Genomic DNA, 26,350 nt, shown 5'->3' with positions numbered 1-26,350 from the left:
CCCAGCCACCCATCCCATCCCCTGTAAGATTTCATACTCCAATGCAGAATTTAGCACTGACATTTCTGTATGTTTTGTCTCAACTTTAGGTGGCACAGAAGAGCCTCTGGAAAAGTGTTTTTCCTCCTCCGACACCTCCTCAGAAAACAACCATAATATAGATGGAGAGTTTCAGGACCTCTCACACACTGAGCTGAGTAATGACGTGGACAAGCCTGGGGTGGACTCTGCATCTGTATCTCTGCTTGGGAACCATGTGTGTCCCAAACCTGATCTATCTTCATCTATCAGTAACTGGGTTCAATTTGAAGATATGCCATGGACCAGCACTTTACCAGCTCACATACAAACAGGTAGGGGAGCTTCATGCAAAGGTCTGTTACAATAATACAGCAGGCGGGCGCTTCTCTCAGTTCTCTTTAGCTGAAACTGTGCAAGTCATATTTGAGATTAAACCAGAGGTGGGCAAATTACTGCCTGTGGGCCACATCCATCCTGCCCAGCCTTTGAGCTCCCGGCTGGGGAGGCTAGCCCACGGGCCCTCCCCTGCTGCCCCTCCTCCGGGCGGCATGGCGGCCAGACATGCTGCTCTGATCGGCATGGTAAGGGGGCCAGGGGATTGGATAAGGGGCAGGGAGTCCTGTGGGACGGGGAGCAGGGGTGGTTGGATGGGGCAGAGGTTCTGGGGGGCGGTCAGGGGACGGGGAATGAGGGGGGGAGGTTGGTTGGATAGACGTGGGAGTCCCGGGGGGCCTGTCGGGGGCGGGGGTATGGATAGGAGTCAGGGGACAGGGAGCAGGGAGGGTTGGATAGCGGGTGGTGTCCCGGGGGACAATTAGGGGCGGGGGGGTCCCAGGAGGGGGCAGTTAGGGGACAAGGAGCAGGGGGTTGGATGGGTTGGGATTCTGAGGGGGGCAGTCAGGGGGTGAGAAGTGGGAAGGGTCGGATGGGGGCGGGGACCAGGCTGTTTGGGGAGGCACATCCTTCCCTACCTGGCCCTCCATACAGTTTGCCCACCCCTGGATTAAACACAATGGATACTAGCACAGTTTCAAACAGGGCCTATAACTCATCTGTGCCCCTCCCCTCTGTATCAACTACATTGTCTGTTTGATAACACCTTTGGGAGAGAAACAGGTCATTTAAGACATGATAGGTCAAGTCTGAGCTAAGGTTAGCCTGTGGGATTATCAACCGCAGCATAGAAGATGAAAGGGGAAATGAGTGAAGGGTGAAAGGGTAAATTAAGTTTCCATGAGCCATCTAATCCTTGGCTTCTCCGTTGAGACTTCCAACAAGGTGGTTGGGGTGAAGAGGCCAGGGAAGGAAAGGCGGAGGACAATGACAGTGGTGGTTTTAGTGATAAGGATGCCTGTCCACTGGAAAATGAATCAGACTGTACCAACTCATGTACAGTAGGCCCACCAATCAGCTTTTAAATTTTGGGCTACATTCATACTGGTGACCTAGAAGTCCACCCTTTTCTTCATGATGGGGCTGCTGCTTTTGTTGTCTTCCCTGATGCATCATCCCAATTGCGGAATTGCTTCTGCCAATTGTTCCTTTCCTAGGCAGTGTCGGGGGAGTGGGCAGCTCATGTAGGTCACTACACTCTGTTATGAACTAGTTAGCTGTCTGGAATCTGATGAGAAGGGGCCATAAATGGCCACTTGTTCTATGCTGGTTCAGAAAGATCAAGGGCTTGTCCATCCCGACACTGCTCCAAGATCCAAGACTTGGGGTGTGACATTTCCTCCCATCACCTACCTCAAACTGCTCTGCTGAGCCAATTAGGCTGGAGAGTTCAGTCCCCTGGAGTGGGGGGAGGCAGCAGAGAACACATAAATGGAGCATATGTGGTACAGAGAGCTTGGTGAATAGTGGATGGAGCTTTCCTATCTTTCAAGAAGGGGTGGATAACCCTGTGCCATGCCCCAAGTCAGGGCTGTGACAGTGAGGGAGATAAGCCCTCTGGAGAATTAGGACAAGTTTCCACCATAGAGCTCTGTCAGCATAAATCAACTTGTACTTCACACCACATGACACTGGGGCATGAGCAGCAAACATGCTGTCATTTCAAACTGTCCCATCACTCAGTGACTTATGTGGTTCAAGCTTGCAGCACCGTGTCACCCATGTGCCCTCCACCCAACCATATCCCCACCTGACTCTACTGCTTCCCCTCTGTAAGGTGCCTTCTCCCCACCTCTTCTGCAAGGGGAAATCTCCAAAGTTACTCTGGAAGCCAGCAGAGGAGTAATAAACAGCTTTGTGCGGCACTGAGATGCCATTCCCGCAAACACCATATTCTGTCTTCCCCCTCCCCACGGTGGGGAGAGACACATCTTCTGCTTTCTGCCATTCCCTGGATGTGAGCACACTCCGCTCCTTTCCCCCTCTCCCTCTCCCTAATTTGCAGGCAGGACTGATCGGCAAAGGTGCCTGCTTTTGGGCAACTGAGCTTTAATGTGATTTTAGTCCCTTGTTTTAGAGGTGACTTCCCTGTTGCACCTGCTTCTAAATCCCTGCCCAGATCTGGCCGAGTGGAGCTGGGGTCCGTATGGGAATCTGGCTGCTCCTGTTGCTGTGTGCATAAAGAGAGATCTGCGAAGGATATCTCTGCCACACAGCATAGCCTGCGTCCATGGTTCTGTAATACGTACCACGGCATGCGGGGTTTCTGCACAACTCCACCATTCTCTCCACATCAAGTGCTCGTGTGCCAAGCGTTGAATCGATATAGTATGAAAGGCAGAGAAAGACTTGACTGTGTTGGCATAGGCTTTCCTGGGGGAGAGGGAACTGCTGGGCATGACGGTTATGGCATGCTTTTAGAACTGGTCTCCTCAGCAATGGGGATATGATCCTATGTCAATTCTAATCTAGAAGCTCAGGGTATGGAGAAGGTTTCAGTCGTGTTTGCAGTCCAGCAGCGTGGAAAATAGAAGTAAATGATATGCCAGTTCTTGGCAGAACTCTAAGACAAGTTAGGTTCCATCAGTGCTCACTCTACCTTCCTAGTGCTGCACTTAATGTCTGAGGAAGCACCAAAGTAGCAGAAACAAAGCACAACTCTGAGATAATAGGTGTTTCGTTTTTGTCATAAGTTCTCATTGATTTCTTTTAAAGTCTGCATCTAAACACTCTAAGCTAGATCCTTAGCTGGTGTAATTCATCATAGCTCCACTGACTTCTAGCCTTCTGAATATATAAAATCTTCACATCAAATGACACAATCCTCTGAAAGGGGGAGGAGCTATACAAGGTATAAAGTTGTGTGGCTGTTCTAGCCCATGTGGCCTATTTCTCCCTGCCCCACTTTCCAAGTATGTATTTTTGGTAGCAGCATCTCCTGTCTGTTTCTCTTTAAATAATCAGAAGAGGAAGGAAGAGACTTACTCAGTAATGTAGGGCTTGGCTACATGGCATGGTACAGTCCATTTGAGGGGTGTGAAATGTAGAGCACTCTAATGTGCTACACTCTAACTGCCTATGTAGACCCTGCTGGTGCAAACTAGAAGGTACCTAGTTCATGTTAACATAGTCCTGTTTCAAACTAGATTGTCAGGCTCAACGGGTAGTGATCATCGGCTCGATGCCTAGTTGGCAACCAGTATCAAGTGGAGTTCCCCAGGGATCGGTCCTGGGGCCAGTTTTGTTCAACATCTTTATCAATGATCTGGATGATGGAATAGAGTGCACCCTCAGCAAGTTCGCAGAAGACACTAAGCTGGGGGAAGAGGTAGTTATGCTGGAGGATAGGGATAGGGTTCAGAGTGACCTAGACAAATTGGAGGATTGGGCCAAAAGAAATCTGATGAGGTTCAACAAGGACAAGTGCAGAGTCCTGCACTTAGGACGGAAGAATCCCATACACTGCTACAGGCTGGGGACCGACTGGCTAAGCATCAGTTCTGCAGAAAAGGACGTGGTCATTACAGTGGACAAGAAGCTGGATATGAGTCAGCAGTGTGCCCTCGTTGCCAAGAAGACCAACGGCATATTAGGTTGTATTAGTAGGAGCATTGCCAGCAGATCGAGGGAAGTGATTATTCCCTTCTATTCCGCACTGGTGAGGCCACACCTGGAGTATTGCGTCCAGTTTGGGTCGTCCCCCCTCCCCCCCCCGCACTACAGAAGGGATGTGGACAAATTGGAGAGAGTCCAGCAGAGGGCAATGAAAATGATTAGGGGGCTGGAGCACATGACTTGCGAGGAGAGACTGAGGGAACTGGGCTTATTTAGTCTGCAGAAGAGAAGAGTGAGGAGGGATTTGATAGCAGCCTTCAACTACCTGAAGGGAGGTTCCAAAGAGGATGGAGCTAGGCTGTTCTCAGTGGTGGCAGATGACAGAACAAGAAACAATGGTCTCAAGTTGCAGTGGGGGAGGTCTAGGTTGGATATTAGGAAACACTATTTCATTAGGAGGGTGGTGAAGTACTGGAATGGGTTACCTGGGGAGGTGGAGAAATCTCCCTCCTTAGAGGTTTTTAAGGCCGGCTTGACAAAGCTTTGGCTGGGATGATTCAGTTGGTGTTGGTCCTGCTATCCCTGTCTCTAACAAGAGCTTCAGCCCTGAGGCTTTCTACTCCAACCTGACACTGTCCCTGCTTTGCTTTCCCCAGGGCTGCTTTTTACGTTTCCCCAGCTCTGTCCATCTTTTTGCTCACCCCTAGACTTCCTTTCTGGACTCTCTACTCCAGGTGCTCCGAGCTAGGAGAAGCAGTAAAGCTCCTGGTCTCTCCTTGAAGGTCTTTTACAGCACTGTCCCTCTTCCTAGTGTACACTGCAGGCAAGCCTACAGCTCCCATCAAGGCTGGGAATTCTGAGAGGTGAAGCTCTGCTGTTCTGAGCTGAAGCTTGGAACTGGCTGGGCTGGGCCTGTGGCCAGCTTTACAGGGCCAGCACAACCTGTTAGAGGCACACAAGCTATTTGGCTTTTCACAAGAAAAGGTAGTTAGAAGGGAAAAGAGAATCTGCTACTTGTAGTTCTCGCCATCTCTCCAGATGCTTCCATTTGTTGGGCTGCAATGAGTGCTCTGGTAAAGAGAAAAGGGCTTTGAAATGTTGCTGGGCCCTGGTGTTTCCCATCTTCTCCATGCAGTCTGGTGCTGCATTGACAAAATGGCAGAGAATGCAGATGGGCAACTAAGTATATTAAACACATTTTGAGCAATTGGCAAGATCTCAACCTTTCTCCTCTTCAGGGCATCTGTCCTTCAGCAGGGCACGTGTGCACAGCCTCGGACCCCTGCTCAGCTAATTGCTGATCCTGGAGCCTGCTTTTAATCTTGGTTGGACAGGAGATTGCATCTTTTCCTCCAGCGTATGGACCTAGCCTAAGTGAGCTGTGCTTTTGTCACCTCCATGCTGAACTGTTGCAATGTACCCCAACTTGCTTTGACTATGATGGCCATTCAGAAACTGCAGTTGGTCCATCAGTCCACAGCCCACCTCCAAAGGGGAGCTAACCAAAGAGAGCACATTGCCCTTCTGCTTCTATTCATCATCCACTTCAAAGCAGTGGTTCTGCTCTTTAGAACCTTTAAACATGGCTACACCCAGTCCCCCTCTCCGTGTTTTACCATAGGCAGCAGGGACACTGCAGGAGTCAGCCTCTGAACAGGGGCGGCTTTATGTTTTTTGCCGCCCCAAGCACGGCAGTCAGACGGCCTTCGGTGGCGCGCCTGTGGGAGATCCACTGGTCACGCGGATTAGGCAGCGTTTCTGCGGGTGATCTGCCGGTTGGCGTACCTGCCGCCGAATTACCGCCGAATCCGCAGGACTGGCGGACCTCCCGCAGGCGTGCCGCCGAAGGCTGCCTGACTGTCACCCTCATGGCAACCGGCACGCCGCCCCCGCGGCTTGCCGCCCCCGGCACGCGCTTGCTGCACTGGTGCCTGGAGGCGCCCCTGTCTCTGAAGTGCAGCTCTTGGGATGGGGATGGGGGAGAGGGCAGGACGTTTCTCGGGAAATGGCTCTCTAACCTGGTGGGCTATCTTTTAACTCCAGTCATGCCACTGGGGGCTCATGTGCAAGTCACGTCTTTTTATATAGATTCAGTCCCAATAAAAGAGTGGTAGACTGGCCCGTGACTTTCCAGGGTGACTACCATCCAGTGATACCTTAGTTGGAATGGCAATTACAGGCAGAATGGAAAGGCAAGATTCTAATCAGGTAGAGTTTGCTGCAACTCTTAGCTGAGTATATGGTGCCTTCCGTAAATTCTATGGTGATGGCATTATTAGAGTTTCCTGTAATTAGTGGCCCAGACAGGAACAATAGTGAGTGGCTGGTTACAACTTGGGAGAGTATCAGAAACTTCCCTGACTTAAATGTAGAATATAAGTAGAAGACTGGCATGAGAAGACTGTTTGAAATCTCTTTCCTGTGTAACCAGCTGTGGGGAGCAGTGTTATGCAGGCTCAGCACTCTGACCATGTTTTTTTCGGTGCTGTGGCACTGTTACAAAATAGTCAATCTTTTTTTTTTTTTTTTTTTTACGCAATGACACAGAAATCTTTAACAAGTGGCACATTCTGTTTTTTTCCTTTTCCTATTTCCTCCTTTTGGTGGAAACAGAGAGAATTTGATTTTTTCCCTCATCATTAGTATGAGGCTAGCATAGCCCATTATATTGGTACTGAGGAAGTGGCAAGGCACAACAATAGAACCATCCAAATCCTCTTGTCACAGAAATGTGATGTGTAAATAATCAGAACAATTACATTTGTCATTTAACAGGCCTTAGCTAGCAGGTTCCCAGTTAGATATATCATTGCCATGAGCTTCACTCTTGAATTCAGTGTAGCATAGAAATTAGAACTGAATGAATCCTTAAGCCTCCTCAACTGCTTGTAAAAAAACAACTCAATTTACTAAGAAAGGTGCCTTGGGAAACCAAAATAGAATATACATACCAGGAAAAAAAATCTAAGTCTCTGAGTGCTGAAATAATGGACTGTCAGTACCCTAGGCGTGATACAGGATGAAGTGCATTATTGGGACAATTCTGTCAATTGCCTTGCAACACAAGCAAATTGCTGAGAATTCGCACAGCTGACAGATCTCAGCATTACACCTCATGACATTAAAAGTCTGATTTCAAGGAAAGACTGGCTCATTTTGGAGCCCTATGTCAATGATTATGAGAAGCGGGAGAGCAGCAGGACTGTCCGTAGAGAAGTCGAAACAAGTTGAAGTCTCTGAAGTGAAAAGCTAAACATGTTTTGTATTTTCAGATCAATACATAATAGTTGTTTGAACTGATGTTTAACCCATGTAGTCTAGTGTGAATCATTAGCTAAAATAACGTATGCCTCATTGGGTTCTAAGTTGTAATGGTGAGGGACCAGACGAAGGGCTCATCTACATGGGGAAATTGACAAGAATAACTATAGAGGAATAAGCTATTTTGCAATGGCTATTTTGGAATAACTCCCCCTGAGGACGCTATTCTGGAATAAAAGTTGCTTTATTCTGGAATAATGAGTGTGCTTCCTAAGAGAAGTAATTATTTTGCAATAAAATCATTTTGTTCACATAGGAAGGATTCTGAAATAGCTGTTGTGGAATAGCTTATTCCTCAATAACTATTCTAGTCAATTTCCCTGTTTAGACAAGTCCTGAATGTAACAAGTGGGCCACACTTGAATTATTTAATGATGCATCTTTCTGCATTAATCAAAATTAATGTATTTAATATCTAAGTCCTTTTTTTTTACTGTTGATTTATCTCTAAGGTATTTTAATAAAATGATAAGTCATCTTCTAAGATCAATGTACAAACTACACTTAGAAAAGCTCCTTTCATGTCAGTTGTCCGGGCAACCTATGGAGACCACTCTTAAAAGCCTGTCTGCTATGACTGACTGATATTGTTGTGTGTGTCAAAATCATTCTAGATAAAGTTTCAAGTCTGGCCTCCTAGACATTTCTTGCCATGTCTAACTCAATTGCTAAGGGGACTCAGAGTTTATAACCATACGCTTCTCACCTTTCTTTTCTGAGCAGCTTCCCATTTTAAAAGGTTTCATCTCTACCCATTAGCCAAGCAGATTTAGCAATCGCACATCTGCAATGATTTTGTTGCGATGTAATTTACACTATGCTTGTCAGCCAGTCATGTGCAATGGGGAATAGACCTCCTGACACTCTGCTCCACGACCACTGATCTTGATCCAGTTGGGTACCAGTCTAGTAGCCCAGACTTGCATATACACAAGTAGTTTGGGAGTCTGTCCACTAGAGGGCAATGGTGTAGATATAGATATGGATGCACCCTTAAAATGATGAGGTTGTGGCACAGTTTGGATAGTTTATCTATATATGCCTCAGGATGTATTCTCTTCATGAGATTTAGTCCCAGCGTACCCATTATGACTAATTTTCTGGAAACTAGAAATATACAGATAGATCCTCCTTTGCCATATCTTCCAACATGCCAGCAAATAAATGGAATCTAATGAGAGCTGAATGTACACTATGGGATGAGGGCATAACCTATGGTTCAGAGATTACACAACAAATTCCTAAATGTAGGAATTAGGGTATCCTAAATTTCATGTTGATTAGCAGTTGGAGTTATAGCCAACATGCTACTGTCAGCCTTTTTTCTTCTCTGTGTAATAAATATAGATGTAATAACTTGAAAAGCAGCAGCTGGGCCAAGATTAAGATTAAAATCAGAAGCAATAGGTGATCCTAATTGAGAAATGAGAATATAATGCAGTAAAGAAAACTTTCTGAGCTGATGAAAGATGGACTGTCCTAGGCCAAAGTATTCAGTTCTGTTGTAAGTAAAGACCCATCTTCGGTGTCAATCTCTCTCCCTGGAGAAGTATGCAATATTCTGAGGGCATCCCCTCCATATTCTTGATGATGTCTTTGGAACAACCAAATAAAAGAATCATACCCCAGGGAATTTAGAGCACATTTTATGCCAAGCCCAAAGTATGCAGGTCAGGATTTAGAGAAGTTTGTTCTGTGTGGATACCCAGGCGATACAAAAATAAGCATTAGCATTCATAGTTATGTACATTGCTAATGAATCTCTATACCTTGAGTCAAGTTTCTCTCAGCATTCTCGTTATCTCTTTCAGGTGCAGCTCTAGGCTTGTATGAATTTGGAGGTTCTCCATAACCCCACAAATCAGATTTAGATTAAAACTGTCTGTGTCCTATTGCTCTAACTGCTCTAACAGTACTGTGGACAAAACAAAACATGTACAATGCATTTTCACTAAAGATGAGTTAATGAGGATGCAGTCATCTCTAGATCAGGTTTAGGTGGGGCTAGTATTTGGCACTGAAATCTGGCAAGCTGATACAAGTTGACCCCAAATGAGCAAAAATCTAGTGCAATCAGCTGAGATTGTGATACCTCTACTATCTGGGGCTGCATCTGAACCAGATCAGGAATATGGGCTATTTCTGGGTTGTATCATCAGGTCAGTTTAATTTTATTTTTATAATCTGTGTAATTTTCATGGTGCACTAGCCTAATCTGGCTGGTGCTTTTGAGTGGGCAGCACTGAAGGAGACTGGTTAATTATATAAAATTGGCCGTGTAGGAACTGCACTGTTATATGACATGGACACTCAGAACTTACCAGCAACAGCAGGAATAGAACTTGGTTTGGATCCTCCTGCACCAAAATCACAGCGCCCAATTGCTTGATCTACAGGAGAATCTCCTCTAGCCCTCAGCAGTATAAGATCTGTGACACATAGTTGAGCAATTCTGATTCCATCCCTCAGAAGGCACTAATGACACACATTAGCTAATTGAATCGCAATAGGTATTATAAAAATAACTATGTAACTCTGACATCTGAGGAAATGGGAGCTATGTTTATGAAGGATCAGTACTCTGATTTAGCATATCTTTGCAATAGTTGCGGTCTTCCTTGCTAGAGAAAGGGGGCAAATAGTCACCATTTTCCTGCTTCTCATGTAACTCTATCTACATGTTAATAAAGTGCCAGTCATGGTGTTAACCAGGTGCTGTTCTTATTGTAGCAGATGTCATGGTTCATTGTCAAACTGAGATGGCGTATCTAATGGGGTTTGCAGGGGTCAGTCTTGGTTCTGATACTATTCAATATTTTCATTAATGACTTGGATAATGGAGTGGAGAGTATGCTTATAAAATTTGCAGATGACACTGAGCTGGAAGGGGTTGCAAGCACTCTGGAGGACAGATTAGAATTCAAAATGACTGTGACAAATTGGAGAATTGGTCTGAATTCAACAAAATGAAATTCAATGAAGTGCGAAGTACTTCACTTAGGAAGGAGAAGTCAAATGCACAACTACAAAATCGGGAATAACTAGCTAGGTAGTAGTACTGCTGAAAAGGATCTTGGGGTTATAGTAGATCACAAATTGAATATGAATCAACAGTGTGATGCAGTTAAGAATAAGGCTAATGTCGTTCTGGGGTATACTAACAAAAGTGTTTTATGCAAGACACGGAAGGTAATTGTCATGCTCTATTCTGCACTGGTGAGGCCTCAGCTGGAGTGCTGTGTCCAGTTCAGAGCACAACACTTCAGGAAAGATGTGGACAAATTGGCAAGAGACCCTTCCAGCCCTACATTTCTATGATTCTATGATTCCATATAGGGATATTTGCTGTGATGCAGGCCTCCAGTAAGAAATTACGAAGCAGCATTTCAGCTAAAGGCAAGGAACTACACTGAAGCTAAAGAATTGTTCAGCTCATGTATCTTAGTGTCTGATGGAGTGAGACCAGCATTTGGCCCTCTAGGTCTCATTTTTGGGCACATGAAACAATAGACCCTGAGGAAAGAAAGCTAGGCTGTGGCCAAAGCATAATCATAGTTTAAAACTATATCAGTGTAGACCCATTTTTTTCTGTTAGTTAAATAGTCATGATAGTGGCCAATAATAATGCCAGAATTCTTGAGCCTGAGGTTTATGGTTAATCACAGGTTCAACTCCCCATGTTAGTGTCACACTTTGGGAAGTTTTATCTTTTTAAAACTGACAAGTCTCTTTTAATTTTAAAAACAATGAGGGAAAGGAAAGCCAGGGACTTATAGAGCCAGGCCTACTACAAGCTTCCTCACAAGGGTAACACAATCCTGATCTGCAGCATTCCCTGCTATTCCAGTCCTGGGCACCTTCTTCTGCCAGTGCACCTCACTCTTGACTTCTTGTTATTCTACTCCTGCTTGTCTCCCAGGCAGAGCCAGTCAGTCAGGCTGAATTATACCAAGCCATGTCATGTGAACAAATGGAGTCCAGGCTGACAACTGTGACCTAAACCAGGAATTGAACATGGCTCTCCAGAGGTTAAAAGGGTTAATGAGTTATAACGTGCTGTTACAAAGCCTTCCCCTCCTATGCTAATGAATCACTGGGCTGTCATGCTCCTCTATCCCAAAGATCTTCAGTGCCACTCATGCTCCCCTCCCCCCTCAAATCTGCCCTCCTGCAACTCTGTGTCATCCAGCTCACTAAATTTCTGTTTGTTTCACACATCCAGCCCTTCCATCAAGAGCACCCTGCTGGACTTCTCCCTCCTCAGATTATTCTGAGAGACAGCCCCTTGCCTCAGAGAGCAGCTGGACGACCAACTCAGAGGACACCAGCAGCCAAAGCATTGCCCCCTCCTACACAGATTTGCAGTCGATAAATACTGAAGATCTGACCAGTGGTGGGGCTTCTGCAGCAGACTCAGCTGGTAAGACAAACAGCACTTCTTACGTGTTTCTGTCTCTTCACAGTCTCAACCAAACTCACCTGATTTGGATCTGTTCAGAACTGAAGGATAGAGTTTGGCTCCAGAACCAGAACAAACTTCACCACCATGTGGATCTATAATTTTGGTTTGGCCCACTATAGAGATGGGAGTGAGCCATTAAATTCAGATGCATATCCAAATGTCCTCAAAGTTCAGGTGTGCTTGGCTCAGGCCTATCTCTAGTTAACTGGATGGGATTCAAGAGCTTTTTCACAAGCTATCAAGCTTGCACAAGCTGATTTATTCTTTCTTTCTTTTCTGTAAATGGGGCTGGGGATGGTATTACAGGAGTTGAATGGAAAGGAAGCAACCTGGCTCTGGATAAGAGAGCACTGAAAGGTTCTGAGTGTAGAAGGTGTGCTTAATCTTGAAGACTCTAGCTGCTGGAAGCCTTATTCCATTTGTTTGTTTGAACTCTGGCAGAGGGAAGCCATTTATTTTGTGTTGGTCTTTGTCAATAAGGGCCTGGTTTCAGCCTACAGCAGCTGGACAAACCTTCGGCAAATTGTCCTGCAAAGGAATAGCGGGTTGGCAAAGTATAATGAGATACAACATGGTTTTAAACTTTAAGTAGGGTGACCAGATGTCCCGATTTTATAGGGACAGTCCTGTTTTTTGGGTCTTTTTCTTATATAGGCTCCTATTACCCCCCACCCACTGTCCCGATTTTTCACACTTGCTGTCTGGTCACCCTAACTTTAAGTAATATTTGTGAAGATGTAACTGTTGCTGGTAAAATGACTGGCTGCCCCATATCTTGCCACTGTTTTATTTCATTGTCTCAATAAGCAAAGGGGAGAACTTGGGAGTTCTTGTTATTAGTTCTGTACTTCTCAGAAGAAGTAACACAAGACATCTGTGTTACCAATACAATGAAGATATTTACTCTTTATGAAGTAGCTGCTTGTCTTCATTATCAAAATATTCCATATCTGCATGTGAGAAGAGAGAGGAAGAGAGTGAGAGGTTGAGGTTAAACTGTTGCTAGATTTCCTGTGTGACCTTGGATAAATCTATTTTTTTATGAGATTACTAGTTTGGCTGCTAAAGGTAATGGTGTTGATGTAATAGACTTTGATAAGGCATTTGACTTGCTATTGCTTGACATTTTGATAAAAAACCTAGAACAAAATAAAATTAATATGGCACACATTCAATGGATTAAAAGCTGGCTAACTGAAAGGTGTCAAAACGTAATTGTAAATGGGGAATCGTCATCGAATGAGCGTGTTCTAGTGGGACTCTGCAGGGTTCAGTTCTTGGCCCTATGCTATTTAACATTTTTATTAATGACCTGGAAGAAACATAAAATTATCAATGATAAAGGTTGCAGATGAAACAAAAATTGGGGAAGCTGTAAATAATGAAGAGGACAAGTCATTGATACAGAGAGATCTGACTCACTTCTAAGCTAGGTTCAAGCAACCAATATGCAGTTTAATATGGTTAAATGTAAGCGTATACATCTAGGAACAAAGGCCATACTTACTGGATGCGGGGACTCTATCCTGGGAAGTAGTGACTCTGAAAAAGATTTAAGGCAGGGGTTCTCAAATTGGGGGTCAGGACCCCACAGGGGGTCGCAAGGTTATTACATGGGGAGTCATGAGCTGTCAACCTCCATCCCAAATCGCGCTTTGTATCCAGCATTTATAATGGTGTTAAATATATAAAAAAGTGTTTTTTAATGTACAAGGGGGGTCGCATTCAGAGGCTTGCTGTGTGAAAGGAGTCACCAGTACAAAAGTCTGAGAACCCCTGATTTAAGGGTTGTGGTAGAAAATCAGCTGAGCATGAGCTCCCAGTGCAATACTGTGATCAAAAGGGCTAATGCAGTCCTGGAAAGCATGAACAGGGGAATCTCAAATAAGAGTAGAAAGGTTATTTTACCTCTGTATCTGGCACTGGTGCAACTGCTGCTGAAATATTGTATCAAGTTCTGGGATCAACAATTCAAGAAAAATGTTGATAAATTGGAGAGGGTTCAGAGAGAGGCTACAAGAATGCTTAAAGGATTAGAAAACATGCCTTATAGTGATAGACTCAAAGAACTCAATCTATTTAGCTTAACAATGAGAAAGTTAAAGGGTGACTTGATCACAGTCTCTAAGTTTCTACATGGGGAACAAATGTTTAATAATGGACTCTTCAATCTAGTAGAAAAAGGTATAACAAGATCCAACGGCTAGAACAGGGATGGGCAACCTTCGGCACGCAGCCCGCCAGGGTAAGCACCCTGGCAGGCCAGGCTGGTTTGTTTACCTGACACGTCCACAGGTTCGTCCGATCACGGTGGCTTCCACTGGCTGCGGTTCGGCGCCCCAGACCAATGGGGGCAGTGGGAAGCGGTGCAGGCCGAGAGATGTGCTGGCTGCGGCTTCTTGCAGCTCCTATTGGCCTGGAATGGCGAACTGTGGCCAGTGGGAGCCGCAATTGGCCAAACCTGCGGACGTGGCAGCTAAACAAACTGGCCTGGCCTGCTAGGGGCTTACCCTGGCAGGCCACTTGCCAAAAGTTGCCAATCCCTGTTTTAGACATTTGCAGTGGAGACGGCTTCAGGGATACAGTCCTCTTTACTTTCCCATGGAAGGGTAAGAAGGAAAGGGAAATCTTTGGGGGTTGGGTATACGAGGAACTATTCAGGGGGAGGAAGGGTTTGGAAAGTCTCCAAGGTAGAATATGAAAGAGATAATAAAACAAAAAAAAGGTGAAACAAAAGTCAATTTTATTTAAAGCTATTCGGCAGATTATAAGGCCAGAAGCGATGACTATGATCTTATTATTATGATTTAATCTGACCCCCTGCATAACACAGGCCAAAGAACAGGACCCAGTAATTTCAGCATCAAACCCATAACTTCTGTTTAATATGTAGCATATCATAAGCTAACTTTGCCACAATTTGTTTTTTAAAATTGCATTCACTTGGATGCAAAACATCCTGAGACCTTGGCAAATGACGACTCGCCCCTTTCCAGTTGCCTGAACTGTTCGAGGCTTAGAGGCCACTAACGTGCAGCTCCTTTGTTATAAAGCTCTTCCCTGAGTTATTGAATGATTAAAACAAAGATTTTTACTGACAGTGTTGCCAACTCTCACCATTTCTTTGTGACTAATGTGATTTCATCCAGGGCTGGTGACAGTCTCCCATGAATTTCAGCCCTGCCTGAGGTAGGTGGGAGGAACCCCTGGTTGTCTTCCCCATGCCCACCTCCTGAGGAAGAACACACAATTAGGGCTGCTTCAGGAGGCAGGTAGGAGTCTCTCCCTCTCCCTTCAGGAGAAGAGAGGAGTTTTGGGGTAGGGGAGAGGGAGCAGTAGACATCATTCTTATGGGAAGGGAGGACGGATCAGAGAGAGCCCCCAGCAATTCAGAATAGCTGTGCTTCCTCCTTCCCTACTGTGCACAATGGGTCAGTCTGCTTCCTGCTCCTCCCCCCTCTCCTCTCCATCCCTGCAACACCAGGCCTGGGAAGGGGGAGGGGATGAAGCCCCTAAATGTCCCTCCCCGTTAGGCCTGGGAAGGGAAAGAGGACCCTGCTGCAGCTGGCTTCCCAGTCACAGGACAGAAGGTGGAAGTGAAGAATCCCAGGAGCTGCCAGAGGAGTAGAGGGAGGAGGAGGTGGGGGCAGAACTGATTTGGGAGCTCTGGGGGATGCTTAATTAATTGCTGGGAGGTGGGACAAGCAGACTTGGGGAGGACAATTAGCATTGCCAACACTCCCAGATGTACTGACTGAGGTGACTCTGGTCCCCGGTGCAGGGGCTCTCACTGGCTACTCAATGGTACAGAGCGTCCAGCTTCTCCACAATATATAATGATTTTGGGGGTCTGACTCATGATTTTTGCCCTGTTGGGGTTGGCAATACTATAATTTATTTATGCTTATGTCTGGTTTGTTTTCCGGTTCCCAGATGATAGCACAAGCCTACTGGATCAGATTTCCAGTACTACATGGGAATGTTTAAATAAAAAGTGTTTTTGTTTAAACAAAGGGAGGAAAATAATATTTCTGGTTACATTGTAATGTATTGCTGTGTGTGTTTGTGGGCCTGCCTGTGCCAGTGCCCCCTTCACAGTGAAATCAGAACTGTTCAACTTTGAGTCATTAGCCCTATATTGCCCAGAGCTATGGAAGAGTCTATTTCTGCTCATGTGGCAGAGATTGAGTTCTATACCCATTGCCACCATCAAGTTCCTAATGCCCAAGCTCTGCAGCATAGTGACAACCATGACATCCTAAGTGGCTGTGGATTTGTTACAGGATTATGTTTTGTAAACTCCTTTGGGTTATAAACATTTACATTTTGGACATAAAGCTAGTTGTTTTTCAGACTCAGGCAGATCAAGGACTTGAACATGGATCTCTGATAACTCAAGTAAGGGCCTGAACCACGGGGCTTTTGGGAATTTTGGGCTCACTTATTTGCTCTTTTTTTTCTTTTCCTAGTAAAGCTAGTTGTTGATGGATTCAAAAGATAAAGAACCACTTCTTCCCACCCCATTCTAGCTTCTCTCTCTCCATGCCTGTCCACTGACTTTTCAATAAAGTCACAGCAACTGAGGGGAAAGTGAACAGCATTCCATCCCCAGTCATGGGATTGAGCTGCTGACCTCTCCTTTATGTGGGCAATACCTCAAGAGAACAGCTGTGGGGAGATGCTCTGTAATTCATCTCATGCCACTGAGGTGAGCTAGGCTAGGCAAAGCCCTCTATTTGTGTTTGTAATTATTACAGCTCTCAGGCTCTGGCATGTTTACCTTGGCTCCATTTGCTCTGTAATGCACTGCAGAAAGCCACAAGCTTCTGTGAGAAGTAGGAGTTCAGTTGGGGATTTTCAGCCCAACAGAAGGGTTTCAGGCTCCAGCCTAACTGAGGATAGAAATTCTTGGTATTATACCTTCAGTGGCTGGATCTAACTGCTGTATTGAAAGGAGAACGTCTGTGTTTGGGTCCCATCCTGTAAGGTGCTGAGTTCCCTCCTAGCTCCCGTGAAGTCTCTGGGAGTAAAGAACACCAAGCACCTCCCAGGATCACGCCCTTTGGTTAAATACCAGGGTGTGAAAAACTTAAGGAGCAACATCAGCAGGGTGGTCTGGTCTCTGAGGTTTAGCTCTTGGCAGCACATAGCTGCTCGATGAACAGGAGGCAAGGACAATGCAAAAGTAAATTCTCCTCAAGTGCTACTTCAGGAAGGTTAGTCTTACCATACAATACAGTGAGTTCCCTTTGGAGATAGATATCTGTGCCACAAAGAACCTGACCCTGCAATTCTGGCAAATAGCTGGTCTCCCAGGATGGATAAATGACATGGGAGAGGTGGATCCGGAGTGGCGGGGAAATCAGTGAGGTTTCAGCAGTAGCACAAGCTGCAGTTAGCTGTAACTCATTTCATATGCTCTGGCAATTAGGGGTATATTATCCTAAATGTGTGTGGGCGTACTGTGCGAGGTTTCCTGCAGGAATGGGCAGGGGTGATTACAATTCACCCCAAAGATTGGCAGGGTCACATAGCAGTCTCAGGGAAAGTTCTCACTCCAATATGTGAGAATTGCCTTGTTTCTACCTTAATGTGGTTTCACCTAAAGCCTGGGAAAAGCTGAAGGGATTATCTGGGTAAATTGAGGTATGCTGTGCACCAATGATGGTTTAGAGGATCAGTTTTAGCCCCAACTTTTCATTGAGCTACGGGGGAAAACAGGAAGCAGATTTAATATAGAAGAAGGAAAAATGAGGGGATTATCTAGGCAAAATCTTTGGCTTCTCCCACACTGACAATTCATTCCTTTATGCCACTTGGAGTTTAGAGGCTTCTCCTGATTTTCTGACTTCGTCATTTTTTTCTGGATTCCTGCCTCCTTTGTTCCTTAATTGGGCCCAAATGTTGTGGGTTGTGGGGCTGGGTTGTTAAGTACTTTCCATCCATTATAGCTACTTCCCACCCCCCATGATGTGACTTTAGTGGTGGCTGGGTTGACAGCCCTGAGTACAAAGTCCTCTACTTAGCCCCAGAGCAGATATAGGATGGCCAGCAACAGAGTGAGCTTCTCCAATGCTGTCCTCCCTAAATATGACTTAACCCTGCAGGAACTGCCGCTAAGGCGGAGGGAAGTTCAGTTTGCTTTGTTCATTCAGCCCTTGGCCTCTCAGACTGACAATTGAGATACTGGATTTTGTGACATGGACACCTGTCTGCTGAACTGAGATTCCCAACTCACATAAGCCAGACCTAATGGTGCTGTGTAAACCAACCCGGATTTGAAGTAGTCACCTAGATTAAAATTTTCCAGTGAGCTTTGGGCCAGATTTTCAAGTGCTCAGTACGCACAATCAGGCCAGAGATCAGCTTCAATTACAATTGTTTCAGCAGTGCTCAGGACCCAGCAGCTCCCATTGTGACACTTATGGCCAGGTTGTCAAAAGAGCTCCATGCTGAGCTCTTCTGAACATCTGGCTACTGATTTTGGTGCCTAAATGGCAGCTGAACTCTTTTAGACATCTGGCCCTTAGTGAAGAGGCTCTGAACTCCTTTACCCATTGCAGACATGTGTAAACACAGAAGTGTGTGCAATTTTAACTGAAGTTGTGATGTTAAAGCAGGCTTGTTCTGAAAATGGTCAATTTAGTGTGTCGACACTCATGCTTGGGTTTAAACTTGGCTTACGTTGGTTTAGCTTGCCATTGTCCTCCAGCAGGGGCTATTTCTGAGATGCAAGGGCCCAGCCTTCCCCTCCCATGTTTGTCTTTCCCATCTCAGGAGAGCTCATTATTAGGTTTGGTGAGTCTTTTGACTTCAGATGAATGTGATTGTTCTGTTCCCAGGGTAGAGCTCAGTGGTGGAGGCAGAGAAGAAAAAGAAAACCCTTCTCACATGAATATATGGATTTAAAATTTATTCCTAGCTTCAGGTCTTCAGTAACTTCAGTGCTATGAAACCAAAGATGAATTTGGCCCAGAAATGTATGTGTATGTGTGAGAAATGCTATGGTTAAATCTGCTTTGAAAATAAAATATCAATAGCACAGGAAAAATGAGCAAGAGAGTCCTGTATCCATGTATTCCTCAGAGTTGAGTAAATTTTACCAGTTCTGTGATTAGTGGAGAGAACAGCCTATTCAGCTTCATCCTGCCTCTTGATGCACGCTGAGAGAGAGAACCTGCCCATAAGGGCTAGGTGAACCTGCATCTGACTTTTGTTCCTGAACAAGGCCATGACCACACTACAAACTTTGGTCGATGCAAGTTACATGGGCATAAACCCACCACAGTTAGTACATTGCTTGTCTGCGTGCATATTTTGCTCTTTGTGTCAGCGGTGTGCATACTCGCCAGGAGTACCTGTATCATTGCACAGGACAGTGCACCATGGGTAGGTTTCCCATAAGGTTGCCAAACCTCCAGGATTGTCCTGGAGTCTCCAGGAATTAAGGGTTAATCTTTAATTAAAGATTATGTCATGTGATGAAACCTCCAGGCTTTATAGAATCATAAAATATCAGGGTTGGAAGGGACCTCGGGAGGTCATCTAGTCCAACCCGCTGCTCAAAGCAGGACCAATCCCCAGACAGATTTTTACCCCAGATCCCTAAATGGTCCCCTCAAGGATTGAACTCACAACCCTGGGTTTAGCAGGCCCATGCTCAAACCACTGAGCTATCCCTCCCTAAAACTGGCAACCCTACTATCCCAGTGTGCAATCCGCCACCATTCAGTACACTGTCTTTTGTGAAGTTTTGGCAATACATGGTGGGGTTGAAATGAGTTGTGCAGGGGTGACTGGGAGCATGAGGTCAGCTTCCCAGTGTGCAACAGTCTCCATCCCATAATGTCATCTATATCCCATAATTTTCATGCCTCTTTTTTAAATCCCACAAACCTACATGGCCCTCCTCACTGTCCATTATCTCTGACAGAAGAATGGAGCCTGCACAGCTCTGCACTATCGTCATAAGCACTTGGAGCACAACATGCACGATCCTCTGTTGTTTGCAGAGCTGCAAGAAGAAAAGACTCAGTGGGGAACATGATGATTTCTTGGAGTACAGATTGTGGTGGGACATAGTGAGAACCAATTCAAGGTTGTTGGAAGTGTTCCAGAGGTGAAAGTAACTTACAGGACTTACCGGTACTGCCGGAGTCCTGAGGGGAGTGGGGCCTCAACCGGAAGAGGCGGGGCCTCTCAAGATTTAAAGGCCCTGGGGCACCGGCTGTGGCTAGAAGCCCCAGGGCCTTTAAATCAGCCCGGGGCTCCCAGCTGCAGAGGTGGCTGGGAGCCCCCGGGGCTCAGGCAAATTAAAGGGCTCGGGGCTCCAGCTGCCACAGAGCTCCAGGCCTTTTAAATCTCCACCCGCAGCTCCGGCTGCCGGAGCTGCGGGGGTGGGGGGGATTTAAAGGGCTCTTTAAGCAGCAGCGGGGACCCCAGAGCCCTTTAAATCCCCACCGCAGAAGCCGGTGCAGTCTGGCACGGTGTACTGGCTCTTGCCAGTATGCTGGACTGGACCGGACCGGCTTACTTTCACTTCTGAGGTGTTCACAGAGCAGCTGTGGATGGTGGAGCACCACTTCTGGGCCTGAGAAAAGAGCACTGACTGGTGAGATTGCATCCCAATGCCAGTGTGAGATGATGAGCAGTGGCTGTAGAATTTTCGGATGCACAAGGCCACATTCCCGAATCTCACCCCAACCTTCCAGTGCAGGGACACCAAATTTAGAGCTGCACTGACAGCGGAGAAGTGAGAGGCAATCGCACTGTGGAAACATGCAATGCCAGATTGCTGCTGGTCCATGGAAAATCATTTTGAAGTTTGAAAATCCACTGTGGGGGCTGTTCTGATGCAAGTGTGCAGGTCCGTTAATCGCCTCCCGCTACACAGGACTGTGATTCTCAGCAATGTGCAGGACACGGTGGATGAATTTGCTACAGTGTGGTTCCCGAACTGTGGTGGAGTAATAGACGACACACATATCCCTATTTTGGCACCAGACCACCTTGCCACAGAGTACATCAACAGAAAGGGCTAATTTTCCATGGTTATGCAAGCTTTGGTGGATCACGCGGGTGTTTCACCGACATCAATGTGGGCCAGTCAGGGAAGGTGCTTGATGTTCGCAACTTTAAGAACACAGGACTATTCAGAAAGCTACAAGCAGGGACTTTCTTTCCTGACTAGTGGATTACCAGTGGGAAGGTTGAAGGACCAGTGGATTACCATACTAGGTGACCCAGCTTACCCCTGACTCCCCTGGCTCATGAAGCCATTCGACAGCCCCATGGAAAGATTCAGCTACTGGCTCAGCAGGTGCAGAATTACAGTTGAATGTGCTTTTTGTGGATTGAAGGGACACTGGCATTGTTTACTCACAAGATTGAATCTCAGTGAGAAAAATATTCCAGTGGTGTCCTGCATACTATCTGTGAAGCAAAGGGGGAAAGTTGCTGCCAGGGTGGAGGGCAGAGGTGGAGCGGCTGCCTGCTGAGTTTGAACAGCCAGACATGAGATTTATTAGAAGAGCTCAATGTGGAGCTATATAGTTCAGGGTGGCTTTCAAAGAGCGCTTTAACAGTGAGCCACAGTATAATGTGATGTACTATACTCTACCCGGCCCTGCTGTTTTGGGGCATATTAGGAATAGAATGGTGCTTGGTGTACACGTTGAATATAACACTGTCAATGCACCTATTGCTGTACATTTATGATTATTACACTGTGTCACTGATCCCATTGGCCTGGAGCGGCGAACCGCGGCCAGTGGGAGCCACGATCAGCCGAACCTGCGGACGCGGCAGGTAAACAAACCGGCCTGGCCCGCCAGGGGCTTTCCCTGAACAAGCGGCAGCCCTAGTTTGAGAACCACTGGTTTACAGCATCTGGGTTTGCTGCCTGAGAGTCCTCATTATGTCCCGCTGCATCTCCATTTCCTTTTCCTGCTGGGACTCCTGGGCCTTTCTCCTCTCTGCACTTTCCTTCTCCAGGCTTTTCCACAATGTTTATCCTCCAGGCACTGTGCTCATGGTCCAGTGCAGCACTGGCTTGCAGGATCTCATTGAACATGTCATCCCAAGTCCTCTTCTTTCTCTGGCTCAGGGATTCCGTGGGTTTGGAGGGGCCGCAATGGCAGCAGCTGCAGCTGAAACACACAGCGATACCATTGTCAGTATAGTCACAACAGAAAATGAAAGTTAAGATTCAGGTCTTGGCTACACTTGCGAGTTACAGCGCTGTAACTCACTGACCGGCTACACTGGCAAGGCACGTACAGCGCTGTATCTCCCTGGGTACACCGCTGCAGTTACTCCACCTCCCCGAGAAGCATAAGAGATACAGCGGTGTGGCTACAACTCTCCCCTGTGAGTGTGTACCAGGAATCAACCTGCAGCTCTGTACTGGTCACCTTGTCAAGTGCCCAATCCTCTCCATTGTTGTGACCGGCTGCAGGAATGCGGAAGTGCCGGTTTCAAAGCTCGTACCACAGAGAAAAAGCAAACTGTTTGCTTTGAGTGAGTGAATGAATGAGCAGGGGGCTGGGAGTTTGGAACTTGCAAAATAGAGTGCTGACATGCTCCAAAAAGCACTCTCTCTCCCCCCACACTCCCTGTCACACTCCACCCTACCCCCCCCCCCCGTTTTGAAAAGCATGTTGCAGCCATATGAATGCTGGGATAGCTGCCCATAATGCACCGCTTCCAACACAGTTGCAAGTGTGGCCACGCCTCTGCGCTGTCAGCTGTCAGTGTGGACGGACTGCAGCGCTTTCCCTACTCAGCTGTACGAAGACAGGTTTACCTCACAGCGCTGTATAGCTGCAAGTGTAGCCAAGGCCTCAGAACTCCCTTCTCTTACGCCCCTAACATTTTAAACAAGACATGCCTATTGAAACTTCTGCTTGGGAGTGCTTGTGCACAGCATCACTCAAAGTGCCAGCCACGGATAGTATGGCCCACCAGGGGTGAGGGAAATGAGAAGGGAATTGCTCAGTTGCATCAAACTATGAGTATAGGGCAATGTCACTGAATACTGGCACCATTTTCCATAGATGATGGGATTTTATCTCACTCCTGAGGCTAACAAAGGCACAGAGAGCAGAGTTATCATGGACAGACATGGGAAAGTGTCCTACCATTGAGGAAAAAATAAGACTGCCATCCCTAGAAATCTTTGGGAGAGGATAGCAGAGTACGTCCATGAATGTTTTATCGAGCGCTCTCAGGAGGATTCAAGAGAATAAGAGGAACCTAATTAATGTGATGGAGTTTGGAGTTCAATCCGTGACTGGGGAAAGGAATTTATTGGAGTCACTCACATTTTTTATTACCTTCATTGCTGTTTATTTCTATAGCCCCCCTAATGTGCATTGTGGTCAGGAATGATTTTAGACTTGGTTTCCCTTTTAATTCTAGTCATGTGTGTGCTCGCGCATGTGCACAGGCTTAGTGGCACTCAAAATAAGAATAAATCACTGTATTCAGACAGTAAGATTCTAACCTCCCTAGCTGTAATCTCGTGTTGGAATCTCCTTGTTGATTGAAATCTGATCTTTGGATAATGTTTGAGTAGGTTTGTGCATGTACAGACACCTATTGGCTCCAGCCCTGAGGTTTGCTGATAGTTATCACAAGTGGAGGCTCAGTAATGGAATGGAAATTACAAGGTTCACTGCTATAATTTCCTGAAATGTCCTGAAGCTGATTTTGGAGCAGTGATATAGTTTAATATAACTGTGAGTGGCCTAAATACAGATAATTAATATTTGGGTATCTTCTATGTTCCATACCAAGTGCAAGAAGCTGGAAACTAGAACGCTAGAAGGATAGTGGCACTATCGAAGCAGACCTGGTAATATAGGACAGAACGTTCAAAGTTGGTGGCCTAAGGTTAGGTGTGGTGATTATTATCTAAGGTACTGTTCATGTGTGACCCTTAGTTAGTTCTCCCATAGCCGTTTTGGCTCTGTGGGGCTGGCAGTAGTAAAAACTGAAAGTTGTCTGTAAATGCAACTCAGTCACACAGGGAGTAGATATGCAGACTAGCCAGAGCCATTTTTATATAGTCCATTTTCCACAATCACTTTTTAAAGGGGCAGTGTCCCAATATAAATCCTATTTTATGGGAATTTGTTATGAGATCAGCACAGAGTTATCTGCAGTGGTGAGTGCACTGCTCTCACAAGGAAGATGTAGCATGAAGAGAGAGTGGTGATTCTGAAGAAAACTGAAATAAAATTAGTGTTATTATTTACGTACCAGCAGTGTGCTTGGCTTTGTTCACTAAAACCTATAGGGAACCACAGTTCTGTGCACTGAAAAGCCTACTGGCTGAATGCTCATTCAGTGCAAAAGTCACAAGGATACCTATGGGGTAGTGAATTGTCATGCATTTGTGTGCTTCATGTTAGGAGTGACTCTTCAGGAAAAATGTGAATGAAGAGAGATGAATGCCAGCACAGTGGTACAAAGGGTGTTCCAGGTTTATGGGCCAGCAAAACAGAGCAAACAACTGAAGAGTGTTTGTTTATTTGACATGCCAGCCTGCATATCAGCTTCACTGCATGGCAAGGCAGAGTTCTCCCTGTATTGTACAGAGTGTTGGCTCTGAAAGTGGGACATTAGGTTCCCCCAGGATGCTTTGCAGCACTTTCTCTGAATCAGGGCATTCTCTAGCCATGCAGAATTAGGATCTGGTTGGGAAAGTTTACACAAAAGAGGTAGGGGGCTCTGTTGGAGTCTTTGCTCTCATTAACCCATCTTTCCTCCTCCCCTTGGATTGATTTGTTTATACAGGCTTGGTTGCCTCCAGCAACACATTATTAGTGTGAACTTTCATGTATCCTTGGAGACCTGAAGATTTCCCTGCAAACCTTTTGAATTCTTAGTCTCCATGGAGGGTGAAATGAGCAGGCATTTCAGTCTACAGATGCAATTGCTTTGGATTTTCTTACCCCTTTCTGTGAATATTTTAAAGCCAAGTTGGGACATCTCCCCAGCAGCCAATATAACTGAACCCCCAACCTCCATTTCTTCTCTCAGTCTCTGTCAGCGGGACACCCTTCCCAGGAAAGGCAGCCATTGACCCCAGCCATTGACGCTACCTAGTTAAACAACATTAAATGCCCTAGCTGAGACCAGGGAGCATGCCATGCTTAGCTAAGAGGATGCCGGCAGTGCAATGAGCTTGCCTTCTCTGTACATGGCTCGCTCAGGTTTACTCCCTGCTGATTGGACTCTCCTTCAGACTGCCTCAGCTCAGTTTGAAATTGCAGGTTTCAGAGTCTTCTTTTTAGCTCCTCTTTACATTTTGTGTCCTCGTCTTGTCTATACCCAGCATGGATTAAACATCCTGGAAATACCCTGATTTCCTGTCTAGCAATAGTTGCTTGAGTGTCCAGGAACAGAATGGACCATGAGGACTGAACTCCCCTGCAGGTGGTTTTTGGCAGGTCAAAGGTGAGACACATTGGCAGAGAGCAGTGTTGCAGCAATGGCGGAAGTGCAAACGAGTATTTTAATAACCACTGAGCAGGGTCAGATGGTATGGTGGTTAAAACACACCCACAGCCCCTGTACATTAGCATTGCTGTTCCAGGAGCTGTAATTTTAGGGGGGGAAATATAGACAAAGCCTCTTTGTTTAGTGTGAATCCCTTACAGCAGGCACTCCATGCACTAAGAGAGCTAGAAGCTGAAATGCCATCCTCTGTGGACTCCACAATGCACTCTTTCCTTGCGTGTACTAACTTAGGGCTCTGTGTAGATTACTATTACAACTGCTCAGCAAACCAGAGGTGATGCTGAACTCAGCTAGCTTTTTGAGACTGTCCCTAATGCAGACTTGTTGGCACCTTGATCATTGCACCTCCTGCAAGATGTACTTATAACAAGCCACTGTATCCTGTATCAAACAGGTTGCCATTATGAACGCCTATTGTCCCCAGCCCTGTCCTCCTTCCTTCCCCCGGGCTATTTTCTGCTGATGGGGGGGAAGAGAGAGGGAGGGGTGGGAGAGGTTTTGTTCTGTGCAGTGCCATGATTGACAATCCAGCTGCATCCACAGAACAAAACCGGTTTGTCTTGCATATCTAAACAACCAAAGGCTGAACGAATGGAACAAACAGGTGTGAGGAGGGGAAGGAAGGGGGTGCCACACTCAGCCAATAGCTCCCTGTCTATGCTGGTAAAAAGAAAATCAGGTCAGTTTGAACTGACACATTCCTCACAAAGTGGGAGGGAGAGAAGCTGCTGGAGGCCTTCTTCAGTGAGGGAAGGTGTTTAAGATTAACCCCTAGCTTAAAAGTGGATTCCAAGTCAGAAGCCATGTGACCAGATTGCTTGCAATCTTTCTGGCATGCACCTGGAAATCTCGGCACAGATGCCTTTTGATTTCTGCTTCAGCACAGGGAGAAAATGAGAGGCAAGGCAATAAGAGTGTGGACAGGTAGGATACATTCTTTTTTCACAGTGTGCTGAAGTGGATGCAGCAAGTGGCGTTGTGACAGCTGAGATCATGCTTGTTCATCTGTCCTAAAGAGGAGTCATAAAATCGAGATTGTGAGCATGGTGGTTTTTAAAGATCACATGGTGCTTT

The 26,350-nt window shown here is 46.1% G+C and overlaps 1 protein-coding gene across 1 annotated transcript in view; it reads left to right on the top strand.

The window, feature by feature from the left end:
- The window catches only part of STON2 (stonin 2), a 116,093-nt gene that overhangs the window by 22,513 nt on the left and 67,230 nt on the right, over positions 1-26,350 (top strand). Inside the window, exons 3-4 of the mRNA XM_054024854.1 lie at positions 90-353; positions 11,513-11,710. Coding sequence (XP_053880829.1) covers positions 90-353; positions 11,513-11,710 — 462 coding nt within the window. The remainder of the gene's footprint in view (positions 1-89; positions 354-11,512; positions 11,711-26,350) is intronic.

The sequence above is a fragment of the Malaclemys terrapin genome, chromosome 4 (assembly GCF_027887155.1).
Source record: "Malaclemys terrapin pileata isolate rMalTer1 chromosome 4, rMalTer1.hap1, whole genome shotgun sequence".
In the NCBI taxonomy this organism is placed as follows: domain Eukaryota; kingdom Metazoa; phylum Chordata; order Testudines; family Emydidae; genus Malaclemys; species Malaclemys terrapin.
The sequence above is the reverse complement of the archived record's forward strand: the minus strand, read 5'-3'. Positions and strand labels throughout refer to the sequence as shown.